At 38.5% G+C, this 16887-nt stretch overlaps 1 protein-coding gene across 4 annotated transcripts in view; it reads right to left on the bottom strand.

The window, feature by feature from the left end:
• Nucleotides 1–16887, bottom strand: part of gps1 (G protein pathway suppressor 1) — a 69868-nt gene that overhangs the window by 24004 nt on the left and 28977 nt on the right. For all 4 annotated transcript variants that reach the window (XM_059948580.1, XM_059948578.1, XM_059948581.1 and 1 more), the window contains 4 exons: nt 13726–13803; nt 8974–9034; nt 7431–7516; nt 6087–6181 (listed from right to left, as the gene is read on the bottom strand). In XM_059948580.1, the coding sequence (XP_059804563.1) occupies nt 6087–6181; nt 7431–7516; nt 8974–9034; nt 13726–13803 (320 nt within the window). The remainder of the gene's footprint in view (nt 1–6086; nt 6182–7430; nt 7517–8973; nt 9035–13725; nt 13804–16887) is intronic.

The following is a 16887-nucleotide window of genomic DNA, read 5'->3' as shown; positions in this document are numbered from 1 at the left end:
TAAACAAATATGTGAGGAAATTTCTCTGGAAAGGTAAGATGTCAAGAATATCGTTGGAAAAATTGACATGGAAATTTGATCTAGGAGGATTACAACTTCCAAATTTTAAGAATTATTATAAAGCAAATCAACTTAGATTTATTGCATCTTTTTTCGAGAAAGATAAACCGGCATGGATTAGAATAGAACTAGATAAAATAGGAGAAAACGTACCAGAAGATTTTACATACAAATGGGAATCTAAATGGATACGGGAAAAGAAAGAATCTCCTATATTAAAACATTTGATTGACTTATGGAATAAGATAAATGTTGATGATGAGACAAAGAAATCTTTATCAGCAAAGAGATCTTTAATTCAAAATAAGACTTATTCCTTTCACAATGGACAATCAACTTTTATATAATTGGATTCAAAAAGGGATTAGATATATAGGGAATTGTTTTGAAGGAGGTATATTAATGTCATTTGATCAATTAAAGAATAAATATAAAGTATCAAATAACACTTTATTTTGTTACTTTCAATTAAGGGCTTATTTAAGAGAAAAATTAGGTCAAACAATGTTATTGCCAAAACCTAATGAAATAGAAATTTTAATTCAAAAAGGAAATATTAGAGATAATTCTTGATAGAAATTCCATTCAATTATTAGGAGCAGTCATAGTTGGACAGTGTTAGAGTGGTCAGGCTTTGGCTCAACAGGCTTGGGTGAGAACATGCAGAGGCAAGCTTCTATATTTTTTTCTCTCTGTCTATTAGTACATAGCTAGTGTAGCGAAAATGGATCCAGGATTAATGATATATTCTTGTTGTGATATGTGGAAACGCTAGAAGACCTCCAGTTTCCTTGATAACTACATCCGCAAGACGTGCATCGAGCTGCAGCTCCTTAGAGACCGTGGTAAGGATCTGGAGCTGCAGACTGATGGCCTTCAGCGCATATGGGAGAATAGATAGGAGTTACAGGATGTAGTCATCTTAACTTGCAGGAGGCAGGTACCTGGGTGACTGTAAGGAGATGGAAAGGGAATAGTTATCCAGTGCAGAGTATTTCTGTGGCCATTCACCTCAATAATTAGTATGCTGTCTTGTATACTGTCAGAGTGGTGGTGCTGGGGGGGGGGGGGGGGGGGAGAGAACGACTTACCGGGGCAAGTCATAGTGGCCGAATATCTGGCACCAAGTAGGGCAGAGGATGAGTGCAGAAGTGATAGAGGATTCCATCATTAAAGGAGACCACAGGAGATTCTGTGGATGTAAAAGAGACATTCGGATTGTATGCCGCCACCCAGATGCCAGGGTCAGGGATGTCTTAGATCAGGTCTACAGAATTCTAAGGAGGGAGGGTGACCAGCCTGAAGTCATGGTACATATTGGTATCAATGATATAGGTAGTAAAAGGGAGTCGTCCTGAAGAGAATATGTAGGGTAGAAAGGTTAGATAGAAAGCTGAAAAGCAGGACCTCCAAGGTAGTAATTTCTGGATTGCTACCTTCACCATATGCCAGTGAAGGCAAGAATAGGGTGATTTGGCAGACGAATGCTTGGCTCAGGAATTGGTCCAGAGCAGTGTTTCAGATTTCTGAACCATGGGATTTCCTCTGAGGAATGCATGACCTGTACAAAAAGGACAGATTACACCTGAACCTGAGCAGACCAATATCCTGATGGGTATATTTGCAAGAACTGTTGGGGAGCATTTGAACTAATTTGGCAAAGGGATGGGAACCAAACTGATAGGACTGAGGATGGGGCAGCTGGTATTCAAGTAGATGCAGTGTGTATTAACGTTGAGGAAGGACAGGCAGATGATAGGGCAAAATTGCAGGATGTGTTGAAGTGCAGAAAAGGGGCAAAATTTAAAATGATGAATATAGGCCTGAAGGTGTTATATTTAAACTGTGTATATTGCGTAACATACAGTATAAGGTAGATGATCTTGTGCAGTTAACAGATTCGCAGGTATGATGTTGTGGGCATCACTGAGTCATGGGTGAAAGAAGATCATAGTTGGGAACTTAATATCCAAGGATACACACTGTATCACATATGCAAATGGGGTGGGGTGGCTCTGTTGGTAAAAAATGAAATCAAATCCTTAGAAAGAAGTGACATAGGATCAGAGAACGTAGAATCCTTTTGGGTTGAGTTAAGAAACTACAAACATACAAAGACCCGGATGGGAATTATATGTAGGCCTCTGAACAGTAGCCAGGATATGGCATACAAATTACAACAGGATATTGAAAAGGCATGTAAAAAGGGTTATGTCATGATAGTGATGGGAGATTTCAATATTCAAGTAGATTGGGAAAATCAGATTTGTGCTGGCTGGCAAAAGAGGGAATTTGTAGAATACCTATGAGATGACTTTGTACAGCAGCTTGTGGTTGAGCCCACTTGGAAAAAGGCAATTCTGGATTGGGTGTTGTGTAATGAACTAGTTTTGATTACAGAGCTCAAAACAGAGGAACCTTTAGGAGGCAGCGATCATTATATGATAGAATTCACCCAGCTGTTTGAGAGGGAGAAGCTAACATCAGATATATCAGCATTATAGTGGAGTAAAGGGATTTACAGAGGCATGGAGAGCAGCTGGCGAAAGTTGATTGAAAAGGGACACTGGCAGGGATGAAAGCAGACAGCAATTGCTGGAATTTCTGGGAGCAATTTGGAAGGTGCAAGATAGATACATCCCAAAGATGAAGTGGTATTCTAAAAGAAGGATAACACAACCTTGGCTGACAAGGGAAGTCAAAAACAGTATAAAAGCAAAAGAGAAGGCATATAACACAGCAAAAACCAGTAAGTTAGAGGATTGAGACACTTTTAAAAGCCAATGGAAGGCTACTAAAAAAGCCGTAAGGAGATAAAGTATGAAATATGAAGGTAAGCTACATAATAATATAAAAAATACCTAAAGTGGTTTCAGATATAGAAGAGTAAAAGAGAGGTGAGAATGGATGTCAAACCATTGGAAAATGACACTGGAGAGGGGGACAAAGGATTGGCAGATAAACTTATCAATTACTTTGTGTCAGTCTTCACTGTGGAAGACACCAGCAGTATGCCAGAAAGTTAAGTGTCAGGGGGCAGAAGTGAGTGTAGTTGGTATTAAGGAGAAGGTGCTATGGAAGCTGAAAGGTCTGAAGGTAGATAAGTCATTTGGACCAGATGGACTACCACCTAGGGTTCTGAAAGAGGTAGTTGAAGAGATTGTGGAGGCAATAGTTATGATCTTTCAAGAATCTGGATAGTTTCTGGAATGGTTGCTGAAGTCTGGAAAATTACAAATGTCACCTCACTCTTCAAGAAGGGAGGGAGGCAGAAGAAAGGAAATTATAATGGAAAGATGTTGGAGTCCATTATTAAGAATGAGTTTTTGGGGTACTTGGAGGCACATGATAAAATAGGCCAAAGTCAACTCGGTTTCCTTAAGGGAAAATCTTGCCTGCCAAAATAGTTTGAATTCTTTAAGGAAATAACAAGCAGGACAGACAAAGGAGAGTCAGTGGATGTTGCTTACTTGGATTTTCAGAAGGTATTTGACAAGGTGCCATACATGAGGCTGCTTAACAAGATAAGAGTCCAGTTTTATAGACAACATACTAGCATGGATAGATAGGCTGTCTGGTAGGAGGCAAAGAGTGGAATAAAGGAGACCTTTTCTGGTTGGCTGCCGGTGGGTGACTGGTGGTGTTTTGCAGGGATAGTATTGGGATTTCTTCTTTTCATGGTGTACATCAATGATTTGGATGATGGAATTGATGGCTTTGTGGCCAAGTATGTGGATGACATGAAGATAGGTGGAGGGACAGGTAGTGTTGAAGAAGCAGTGAATCTGCAGAGGACTTGAGACAGATTGGGAGAATCGGCAAAATGACAGATAGAATATAATGTAGAGAAGTGTATGGTCATGCACTTTGGTAGAAGGAATAAAGGTTAAGCTATTTTCTAAGTAGGGAGAAAATTCAAAAATCAGAAGTGCTAAGGGATGGGAGTTGTTGTGCAGGGTTCCCTAAAGGTTAATTTGTTGATTGAGTTTGTGTAAAGGAAGGCAAATGCAATTTTAGCATTCATTTCGAGGGGACTAGAATATAAAAGCTATAAAAGGATGTAATGCTAAGGCTTTATAAGACATTGGTTAGACTGGACTTGGACTTTTGTGAGCAGTTTTGAGCCCCTCATCTAAGAAAAGATGTGCTGACATTGAAGAGGATTCAAAAGAAGTTCACGAGAATGATTCCAAGAATGAAAGAGTGCATATGGGGAGCATTTCATGGCTCTGGGCCTATACTTGCTTAAGTTTAGAAGAATGGGGGGGGGGGGGGGAATTTCTTTGAAACCTATAAAATATTGAAAGGCCTAGATAGTGTGAATGTGAAGAGAGGCTTCCTATAGGGAATCAGGGACCAAAGAGCACAGCTTCACAATGGAGGGATGACCACTTACAACAGAGATAAGGAGGAATTTCCTTAGCCTGGTGAATATGTTGAATTCATTGCCACAGGCAGCTGTGAAGACCAAGTCAATGGGTATATTTAAAGAAGAGGTTGATAGGCTCTTGTTTAGTCAGGTGGTCATAGGTTATTAGGGAGAAGGCAGGATAATGAAGTTGAGAGGGATAATAAATCAGCCATGATGGAATGGCAGAGCAAACTTGATGAGTTGACTGGCTTAATTCTGCTCCTACATCTTATGGTCTTATGGTCTATTTATTCTACTTTGGAATGGCAAATAACATAACTTCTCTCATCACATTTTTCTACTTTTGCGCTGCATACACCAATGTACCATCTCTCAACCAATCCAAAGAAAGCCAAGATTCTGTTTTTGTATGCTAGCTAACAGGAAATATAACAAACTTAACTTGTGCTATACAACAAAAATACATTGAAGAAATTAAAGTGTTTGTTGTTAGCGTATTATAATCTATAGATTTTTTGACGATTTTCTTTAGTTTTTCTTAAACGAGATGAATCTTTTACAAGGCTGTCAAGGTGAAGGACATCATTCAATTTTTTTTATACATGACAAGATATTCAGATTCATAGTTGCTCATCTATATTTTCACCTGCAAGCTAAAATAATGTAACCTAATGACATGCTAGGTGCTGCTGCTTGAATTCAAGAAACATATAGACACATTCAAAAGAAGTGAAAATTTATTTTATAGCTCAAAGAAGAAATGTGATTATATTCTTTGAACTACAGTATTGAGTAAGTCTTAGGCAGCACAAGCAGACTATTAGTTGCAAGACCCTCCAACGGTTTAAAGAAGGGATTAGCAATGTGTTCTGATTATCTAAAACAACATGCAATAGTCAAGTAAAAAAATGCAGGGCCTGATCCAGTGAGGATACATCTAACATTATTCAGTCTACCATTTACACCAAATAATAATGCGGCATATATCAGGTGTGACATTTACACAGTTCATCAAGCTTGTGGAAACGATTTTTTGTTAAACCATTAATGAGGGGCTATCCATTCTCAAGAATATATTCCATGTTTTTTTCATTACAAAATTACCAACGCCCCAAGCAAAGTTTTCAAATTACAGTATTATGAAGTCATTTTATTCAAGTTCTACAATGTGCTTAAATGACCATAAAGGTTTGGAGCATTATGGATTAGTGGAGTACATTAATAGAGTTCACAGAGTCACATTTCTACCAAAATAAAGGACAGAACTCAGTTCATCGTAATGCACTAAAATCCTACTGAAGAACATTGTATTGCACTGAGAAGACCCAGAATACTTGTCGTTAAATAGTTCATTAGCTTTTACATATGCATTAAGCATATTAGATATGATTGGCTACATTTTCCATCTTCAAAATTAAAATCTCATTCTTCGTGATCATGTGATCCAAAATGGCTTAATCAAATAATATTTATGATTTTCTCAATTGATATCCTTTGCATAAATTGCAAAGAATTTCAAGGAGCTCTCCCAAATTTTTCAGACATGGAAAATATAACTAAAGGTGAGCAAGCTTCTTTTCAATATAAGTTTGTGATTCTAAAATAAAGCTCAGAGAAGCTTGAACACTTGGAGATTGTATTATATTATCTTCACCTGCTGGAGATGACATTCCTTTGAAGTTCTTGCCTATCAAAAGTGGCCAGTGCACAAAGTCCTCCATAAACTGCTACATTGCTGGGAGACAGCAGCTGATAAATGAAGCAAATAGGTGTGATTTTTTTTTAATCTGCAAAATATTTTACTATTTTAAAGATTAGTGACATTTCTTTTTATAGATAACAAAAATTCAGAAGGAAATTTAAAATGTGACCTTAAATGTTAAATACTTGCAATGCCTCCTCCTCTACCTTCTAAACATTAGTAAAAAAACTAAATTTCATAGTAAATTTATTAGCAAAGTACATATATGACACAATACACAATCCTCAGATTAATTTCTTGCAAGCAATCACAGTAAATGAAACAAAATAGACTCAATGAATGACCACACTGAACAGGACTGACAACAGCCAATGTGCAAATAAAAAAAACAATACAAAAGAGAAAAATATAATATAAGTAAGCAATAAATAGAGAACATGAGACGAAGAGTCCTTGAAAGTGAGTCCAGTTCAGTGGGAACAGTTCAGTTCAGATGGGATGAGTGAAATTGACGAAAGTCATTACTCCCTGGTTCAAGAGCCTGATGGTGTGGGCCCTAAGCCTCCTGTACCTTCTTCCTGATGGCAGCAGCGAGAAGAGAGCATGACCTGGGTGGTGGGGGTCCTTGATGATGGATGCTGCTTTCCTGAGAGAGTGTTACGTGAAGATATGGTGAAAGGTGGGGAGGGCTTTTCCTGTGATGGATTGGGCCGTAATCACTACTTTTCATAGGCTTTTCCATAGAAGGGCTTTGGCGTAACCGTACCAGGAAAATGCATTTTCATATTATAATCAGTCTCTTTCGCTAAAGTAAATTCAACCATTTGGAAAATGAAGAATACCCTACGAATTCCAATAGAGTTAAACTCAATTAATCTGGCAAATTTGGGTCTTCAGAGTTGCCAGACTGTCAAATATGCCAGACTACTGGATGTATTCTAATTATATCTCTCAAACACCTTTAAATTACCTCCTGTTTAAGATAGTATACAAAAGTACAATAATACAATAGAGCAAAGTAATTAAAACTAGCGAGTTTAAAGGGTGCACAGGAATATGTGCTACTGCTTGTTAGTGGGAGCATGAAAACTGGACCACGTGTTAATGGGAGTGCAGAAACTGGGGATACTACGTTAACAGAAGTATGGGAACTGGGTGCAAAGTCACCATGGTTTGCAACAACTGGATAGGGAGTTATCAGAATTTTAATGTACACTGTTCATTAGACAGTAGTTTATTTTTTTCCCGATGAACAGTTACATCATAATTTACATCGAATTGTAAATCAAATCTTACCTCAGGGAAGTCACAGTGATCAAAAGAAGCCAGTAAGAAGCATTTGGCTGCTTGCTTGTATTTTCGTGTTGCTAACTCTGCTAAGCCTATAGATTTAACATAATATAAAATTTAGGACGAAGATATTTGTTACTCCACTCCTTTGTATGAAAGTATACTAGCGTTCATTTAAGAGTCTCAGTTCAAAGAAAAGTTACTGAGTAGGCTCTATGTTAGCAGTCTTGCCCCAACTCAGAAGCACGAGCTCAAATGCTAAATGTCAATATCAAATCCTCCTGTTCAGAGAGATATCTCAGCAATTTTTCTTTTTCAATATTTTTATTAGTTACTTGCATAGACAAATACAAAATATATTATATTATGGAAACAGAAGGTTGAAATGTCCCATATCTATGTATAGTAAGTTAACCATAATATTGAAAAAGTATATTTCATTCTACTCTAAAGCAAATTCAAGACACCATAACAAAAAAAAGGAGAGAAAAAAAACAGCTGTTTGGTTAAAAGAAACGAAAAAAAATCTTGAACATATAGTCGTAAATTCAAACATATAGTAGCCATCATCATTGCTGAACAAGTCGAAGATTGTGAAAGTAGTTCCAAAAAGGTCCCCATAATGTGAAAAAATTTTGTCTAGGAAGTAGAACACCTAATCTTCTCTAGATTTAAACATGACATAACATCAACCAACCAATGGGCATGAGTAGGCAGAGCAATTTTTCTAAGAGTACAGAAATCTCCTAATCCCCTGAAACCCCTCGATAATACCAACATACATCATGTAATTTATCACATTTCACTCAGGAAAATTCCAAGATGCAGCAAAGTATCCCATGGAAAACTGCAGTCACTATGTTTCAAAATCACTTTATTGTTTTAAACAATGTGAAAGCACTCTATATACATTTTATTTGTTTACATTATTCCCATAATTCCATCTCATACCCTAACCCAGATCTAGTGCTTTGTGCAAAGAGCCACAAAACACAAGTGTGCCTACAAGCTGCATTTTGAGCAGCATTGAAAAGAAAAAATGTAAAAGAATTTTATTCTATCTATGCAATTCCAGAAAGTTACAACATTATTAAAATTTTGAAAACCTTTCATGATCTCAGGATGTCCCAAAGCTCACTATCTCTTGCTTAGTTTGTGATTCAGCTGAAATACAACATGTAGCTGTATTTTAGTCTATGAAACCTACAGTATATCTATCCTAATATACACATTTACTGAAACTTGTAAATCCTAAAGCAGCTCTTATTCTTCAATATTTATGCATGTACATTAACTCTTTGAAAAGTTATCATGCCTTTGTGAAAATTCTTTTGTCATCAATATATATTTCTGAATAAAGACAACTCCATAAAATGCCTACCAGCATTGTCCTCAGGTGACATCTGGATAGAAGCAGCAATCTAACTTGCGGATGGAAACAAAATACTTTCTAGAGGTTCCAACACACATTAGATATTGCACAACTAATTATAGCCCTTATATCATCTCAAGGAATAAAGGGTAAAAAAAAATCAATATTCTCACTAACCCGCTGCACATTTCAACTTGGTCAGCACGGCTTGATTCTGACTGTCCCTCTCACCTCTTTGCTGTAATAAAAATATAGTGTTTGAATAAAAGGAAAGTGAAGCAAGTACAACTGTAACTCAAAAGAACCAGTGCAGATTCTGACTACAAGTATGGTTAGACAACATTGTCCTGAATGTATTAATTTCGACAGTTGTATGGTCTGCACGTACATTTAGCTGTGTATAATAAATCACAAAAGTGATGCTGAAGCCTTAAAGCTGATTCAAAGTAGCACCATCAAGTTGTTCTCTTCTATTAGAGGGCTCAGGTATGAAGAAATAAGAGAACTTTGACATTTGGTCTTGCAGCTGATCTTATAAATATAAACAAGATAGATCTGAACACCCTTTCATATTAAGCAATTAGACATCAACTGCTTTCTTACAGGCAAGTATAGAAAAAATCCTGAAATCATTTAAGATATGGAAGGTCAAGATAGGAAAAGTAGTTTAAATGAAACAGAATGGGTCAAATGATGCCCACGATGGGTCAAATGGTGGCTAAATTTGCAACTTCCTGCAGCTTTTTCAATCCCGAGCTACAGCCCCTCCACACCAGTCAGTGATGCAACCAGTTAGAATGCTTTCCACAGTACCTCTGTAGAAATTTATGAGTGTCTTTGTGACATACTAAATCTCCTCAAACTCCTAATGAAATTTAGCCACTGTCATGCCTTCTTTACAATTGCATCAATATTTCTTCAGAGAGATTGTCATCCAGGAACTTGAAGCTGCTCACACTTTCCATGGCTGATCCCTCAATGAGGACTGGTGCCTGTCCCCTCGACTTCCACTTCCTTAGGTCACAATCAATTCCTTGATCTTACCAACATTGAGTACAAGATTGTTGTTTCGACATCACTCAACCACCTAATCTATCTTAGTCTTGTATGCCTCGTCACCAGAAGTTATGTCACCTGTAAATTTATAGATGGTGCTTAAGCTGTGCCTAGCTACAGAGCCGTAGCTGTAGAAACAGCAGTCTAACCACACATCCTTGAGGTGCACCAATGTTGACTGTCAGCGAAGAGGAGATGTTATTTCCAACCTGCAGTGGCTGTGGTCTCCTGATTAGGAAGTCAATGACCTAATTGCAGGGGGAGATACAGAGGCCCAAGTTTTGGAGTTTGATTAGTACCAACTGTATGATGGTGTTGAATGCTGGGCTACAACCAATCAGCAGCAGTCAGGTATTACTATTGTCCAGGTGATCCAAGGCGGAGTGATCAGAGGCTACATCTACTGTGATGCAGCTCTCCATCACTTTCTCATAATGAGCTACTACTATTGCAATTAGATCACCCTTTCTTTCAAGCAGTTTTTGCTCACATCTATGGCTCAGAGTCAAACAACAATTAATTTCCTTTTTTCCTCATTTAATATTATTAGCATTACAGCACTGAATCTCCACTCTCAGGTTGCAATCCTACACCTGTAACTTACAACTTCCTACAACTTACAACAAACCATAATTGGTTCTATTGTTTAAAGAAAACAACTTCCCTGGACACCAAAGTTTCTCCAGCTATCTACAAATCACAGGTCCGAGTTTGGTCGAATACCTTTGTTTGGATAAGCACAACTCTAATAATACAATAATATCCAAGGCAAAGCAGCCCTTTATACTGTAATTCCATTCATTATATTAAACATTTACTTCTTCCAGCATGGCATGGTGTTGCGGGAGTTTATAACTTCTGCAAGATACACCGCAGCAAATCACCTATCGTGCCAAACCACCTTGCAAACTCATGGCATTTGTGACCTAGAAGGACAAGAAAATCACATCTCCCAGTTTTGCCTCTAAATCACACAATACATGATTGGAAACTTATCACTAATGCTTCAACTTCACAGACACCAAATCCTAGAACCATCTAAATGCATTATGGGAATTCTTTCAAAAGATGGACCGTTTAAGAAAGTAATTTCCACATACCAGGAAAGAATAAAACATTGAAAGATGAATGTAATTAATTGTAGGAGTGAAAAACTTAAGTCTCATTTTTATATTACTTTGTTGTATACAAAGCAGCAATTCACACACACAGTCTCATTGTCACCAGAACTATTTCATTGCCCTAGTAATTTTCTTCGGAACCTACTCTGATGCTTGATCAGGATTTAGGATGTGAAATTAGCGATACATTTTTCCAATTTCCACAGCAATACTGAAATGTAATTGGCTAGCCCATAAAAGCCAGAGGGTGGTAGTAGATGGAACATATTCTGCCTGGAGGATGCTGACTGATGGTGTTCCACAGGGAACTGTTCTGGGACTGCTGGTCATTGTGATTTTTGTAAATGATTAGGATGAGAAAGTGGAGGGATGAATCAGTGAGTTTGCAAAAACACGAAGGTTGCAGGTGTTGTAGATAGTGTAAAAGATGCGTAGGTTACAAATGTAGAAGGTTGTGGACTACAATGGGGCAAGATGCACAGCAGAGTCGAGAAGTAGCAGATGGAATTCAGGTTGGAAAAGCGTGAAGTGATATACTTTGGAAGATTAAACTTGAAGGCAGAATACGTGGTTAATTGCATAATTCTTAATAGTCAGGAGAAACAGATGGATCTTGGGGTCCAAATTCAGAGATCCCTAAGGTTAAGGTGCAAGGAAGGCATATGGTGTATTGGCCTTCATTAGTTAAGGGATTTACTACTGTGTTCACATCTGGTTGCCTCATTATGGGAAGGATGCGGAAAACACATCTTAAAAGGAAAGGTTGAGCAAGCTAGGGATTTTCCTTTGGTGCAAAGGGGAAGAGCAGCAACTTGAAAGCGGTGTATAAAATTACAAGAGGCACTGATAGAGTGACAGCCAGTGCCTTTTCCCAGGGTAACAATAGGTGATACCAGAGAACATCCTTTTACATTAAGTAGATGCTTCTGTACCTCCCTCTGCAATTGGATCCTTGACTTTCTAACCAGAAGACCGCAATGTGTGTGGATTCGTGGTAACATATCCTCCTCACTGACGATCAACACTAGCGCACCTCAGGAGTGTGAGCTTAGCCCACTGCTCTACTCTCTATATACACATGACTGTGTGGCTAGGCATAGCTCAAAAACCATCTATAAATTTGATGACAAGCAACCATTGTTGGTAGAATTTCAGGTGGTGTCATTGGGCATACAGGGGTAAGACATGCCAACTTGTGGAATGGTGCTGCAGCAACAACTTGGCACTCAACATTAATAAGACGTTAGAGCTGATCGTGGACTTCCAGAAGGGTAAGACGAAGGAACACCTAACAATCCTCAGAGGGATCAGAAGTAGAGAGAGTGAACAGTTTCAAGTTCCTGGGTGTCAAGATCTCTGAGGATTTAACCTGGTCCCAACATATCGATGCAGTTATAAAGAAGGCAAGACAGTGGCTATACTTCATTAGGAGCTTGAAGAGATTTGGCATGTCAACAAATACACTCAAAAACTTCTATAGATGCACCGTGCAGAGCTTTCTGACAGGCCGTATTGCTGTCTGGTATGGGGGTGGGGGTGAGGGGCTACTGAACAGGACTGGAAGAAGCTGCAGAGGGTTGTAAATTTAGTCAGCTCCATCTTGGTTACTAAACTACAAAGTACTCAGGCCATCTTCAAGGAGCGGTGTCTCAGAAAGGCAGCGTCTATTATTGAGGACCTGCAGCACCCAGGACATGCCCTTTTCTCACTGTTACCTTCAGTAAGAGGTACAGAAGCCTGAATGCGCCCACTCAGCGATTCAGGAACAGCTTCTTCCCCTCTGCCATTCAATTCCAAAATGGACATTGAACCCTTGGACACGACCTCACTTAAAATATTTTAATATAAAGCATTTCTGTTTTTTGCACTATTTTTAATCAATTCAATATACATATACTGCAATTGATTGATTGATTAATTATTATTTAATTTTGTATTTTTTTCTTCTATAATATGTATTGCATTGAACTGCTGTTTTTAAGTAACAAATTTCATGTCACATGCCGGTGATAATAAACTTGATTCTGATGGTTTAGAGGAGATATTAGAGGTAGTTTTTTTTTAAAAAAAAGAAATAGATTTATACACATGCGGATTATTGTGCATGAATGTACTGCGAGAGTAGTGGTAGAGGTTGAAACATCAGGGAAATTTAAAAGACCCTTAGACATGCATATGGATGAAAGAAAAATGAAAGATTATAGGCTATGTAGGAGGGTAGGATTGGATTCCCTGAGGAGTAGTTTAAAAGGGTGGCACAACATCATTGGCCTAAGAGCCTGTACTGTGTTTTGCGTATTAATTTACAAAACTGCAACTTTTCAAATGTCATTTGTTCCATAGGTTTCCAAAACTGTCATTAACAATGGCACTGACCACTGGAATGTGCACTAATCCCTTAATGAAGTAATTAACAAGGGTCGAACATTTCTTGTAAGTTCTTATTAAATTACTGCAATATTAACTCTATTTGAACAATTAAACCTACAAGTTGAAATCCCCAAAACTTTTATAGCAAAGCACAATTATAATCCTCCTTTTAAAATTTTTGATTTCTTAACATTACAAGGCCTTAAATGAAAAATCCACAACATTCCAGACATATGCATTTGGTGAATTAACATCTTGTGATTTGCTCAAAAGATGCTACAAATTCCACAATAAGTGATAAAATTAAGGACATTTTCATGAGATCTTAGGTATTATAACAGTTTCAAAAATGAGAACACGTGCATCAGAAAAATTTACTGACCTCTGCAATCTCTGGAGTAGACTCTGCTTTGCTTACATAACTGAGAACATGGGACCAATTTTGGAGGTAGATACTGACCTACAAACAACAAATTAAATGCAAGTTAATAATTTTAATGTCAATGATTTTTGAAATTTCAATAAACATTTGGAGAGGCAGTTTTACTTATCCTTTTAATGCATACCAAATAGGAAGACTTCAACACAACCAAAACTATTTTAAGTCTAATAAAGCCAGGTTTATAAAGAGCTATCTTCCTGATGATTTTTAGCTGCTCTGACTTAGATGGAGCACGCAAGGTAGGCCAAGGTTAAACTGATTTATAGTTAGTCAGACAGGACAACTATTCACATGTGGAAGCAAGTGCAGGGATGCTGTGGCTTGCACCTGGGAAGATTCAATATTTGCAAGATAGAGCTAAACAAAGGCTATTAGTCCACGAGATCAGGTATGTGATTTAGATTAGTTGGTCATCGAGTCACAGAAAAATAGAGCACAAACAGGCCCTTTCGCCCATCTATTCCATGCCAAAACTATTTAAACTGCCTACTCCTATTGACCTCTATTGGGAGCATAGCCCTCCATACCCCTACCATCTGTGTACCTATCCAAACTTTGCTTAAACATTGAAATTGAGCTTTCATGCACCACTTCTGCTGGCAGCTTGTTCCACACTCACAACGCTCGGAGTGAAGAAGTTCCCCTCATATTCCCGTTAAACCTTCCACCTTTACCCTTAACCCACGACCTCTGGTTGCAGTCCCACCCAACTTCAGTGGAAAAAGCCTGCTTGCATTTACCTGATCTACACCCTCATAATTTGTATACTTCTATCAAACCTCTCAATTTTCTACATTCTGAAGAATGCAGACCTAACCTATTCAATCTTTCCTTACAACTCTGGTCCTTCAGACCTGGCAACATCCTTGTAAATTTTCTCTACACACTTTCAACCTTATTTATATCTTTCCTGTATGCAGGTATGCAGTTTTGATCACAATACTCCAAATTAGACCTCATCAATGTCTTATACAACTTCAACAAAACATCCCATCTCCTGTACTCAATATTTTGATTTATGAAGCTAATGTGCCAAAAGCTTTCCTTACGACCCTATCTACCTGTGACACCACTTTCAACGAATCACGGACTTGTATTCGCAGGTCCCTTTGTCCTATCACACTCCTGAGTGCCCTACCGTTCACTGTGTAAGAACTACCATGGTTAGTCCTACCAAAGAGCAACACCTCACATTTGTCTGCATTAAATTCCATCTGCCATTTTCAGAACATTTTTCCAGCTGGTCCAGATCCCACTGGAAGCCATGATAGTCATCCTCAGTGTCCACTATACCCCCAATCTTGGTGTCATCTACAAAGTTGCTGATCCAGTTAATCACATTTATCATCCAGATCATTGATATAGACGACAAACAACAAAGGACCCAGCAGCAATCCCTGCGGTACTCCTCTAGTCACAGGCCTCCAGCCAGACAGGCAACCTTCTAATACGAATCTCTAGCTTCTCCCAAGAAGCCAGTGTCTAACCCAATTTGATACCTCATCTTGAATGCCAAGCGGCCAAACCTTCTTGAATAACCTCCCACACAGGACATTGTCAAATGCTTTGCTGAAGTCCATGTAGATAACATCCACTGCCTTCATCCACTTTCGTGGTAACCTCCCTGAAAAAGTAAGATTGGTTAGACATGACCTAACACACACAAAGCTATGCTGACTATCCCTTAATTAGTCCACACCTATCCAAAAACGTACATATCTGGCCCTTTAGAATATCTTCACGTAACTTTTCTACAATTGATGTCAGACTCACTTGCCTATGATTTCCTGGTTTGTGTTTACAATCTTACTTAAACAGCAGAACACCATTGACTATCCTCCAATTGTCTGGCACTTCTGTCACCAAGGATGATTTAAATATCTCTGAGTGGGCCCTGGCAATTTCTGAACCTGCCTTCTGTTGGGTCCGAGGGAACATCTTGTCAGGCCCTAGGGACTTAACCACCCTGATTTGCCTTAGGACAGCAAACACCTTCTCCTCTAATCTGTAGAGAATCAATGAAGTTGATGCCACTTTGATTCACTTTTATTGACTCTGTGTCCATCTCCTAAGTACTGATGTAAAAGTTTTGTTTAAGATCTCCCCCATCTCTTTTGACTCCACAAATGGATTACCATTCTGATCCTCCTAAGGACCAATGTTGTCCCTTGCAATCCTTTTGATCTGTAGAATCCCTTAGGATTCTCCTTCACCTTGCCAGCTGGGGCAATTTCATGCCTTCTTTTAATCCTCTTGATTCCTTTCTTAAGTGTTCTCTTGCATTTCTTGTACTTATCTTTAGGTTTATTCTGACAGGCACATATAAACTTTGTACTCTCAAAGTTTCTTTTTTTGAAGGCCTCCCACTTTCCAAGCACACCTTTACCAGAAAATAGCCTGTCCCAATACACACTTGCCAGATCTTTTCTGATACCATCAAAATTGGCCTTTCTCCAATTTAGAATCCCAACCTGTGGACCAGACTCTTTTTTTTGGCATTTATTTTGAAAAATAATGGCACTGTGATCAGTAGATCCAAAGTGTTCCCCTACACAACCTTCTGTTGTGAGCCCTGTCTCATTCCCTAATTGCAGATCAAATATTGAACACAGTCTCATTGGGACTTCTAGGTACTGACGAAGGAATCTTTCCTGAACACACCTGACAAGCTCTATCTGAGCTAGTCCTTTGACAGTATGGGAGTCCCAGTCAATATGTGAGAAGTTAAAATCACCCACTATAACAACCTTATGTTTCTTGCAACAGTCTGCGATCTCTCTACAAATTTGTTCCTCTAAATCCCTCGGACTGTTGAGAGTGGTCTGTAATATAGCCACATTAACAAGGTCATATCTTTCTTATTTCTCAGTTCCATTTATAAAGCCTCACTAGATGAGTTCTCCAGTCTGTCATGACTGAGCACTGCCATGTTATTTTCCCTGACTAGTAATGACAATCCTCCTCCTTTAATCACTTCCACTCTGTTGTGTCTAAAACAATGGAATCCTGGAATACTGAGCTGCCCGTCCTGCCCCAACTGCAACCGAGTCTAACTAATTGTTACAATATCATAATTCTAGGTGTTGATCCATGCTGAGCTGC

The sequence above is a fragment of the Hypanus sabinus genome, chromosome 23 (assembly GCF_030144855.1).
Source record: "Hypanus sabinus isolate sHypSab1 chromosome 23, sHypSab1.hap1, whole genome shotgun sequence".
NCBI lineage: Eukaryota > Metazoa > Chordata > Chondrichthyes > Myliobatiformes > Dasyatidae > Hypanus > Hypanus sabinus.
This window is presented reverse-complemented; position numbering and strand designations above follow the sequence as displayed.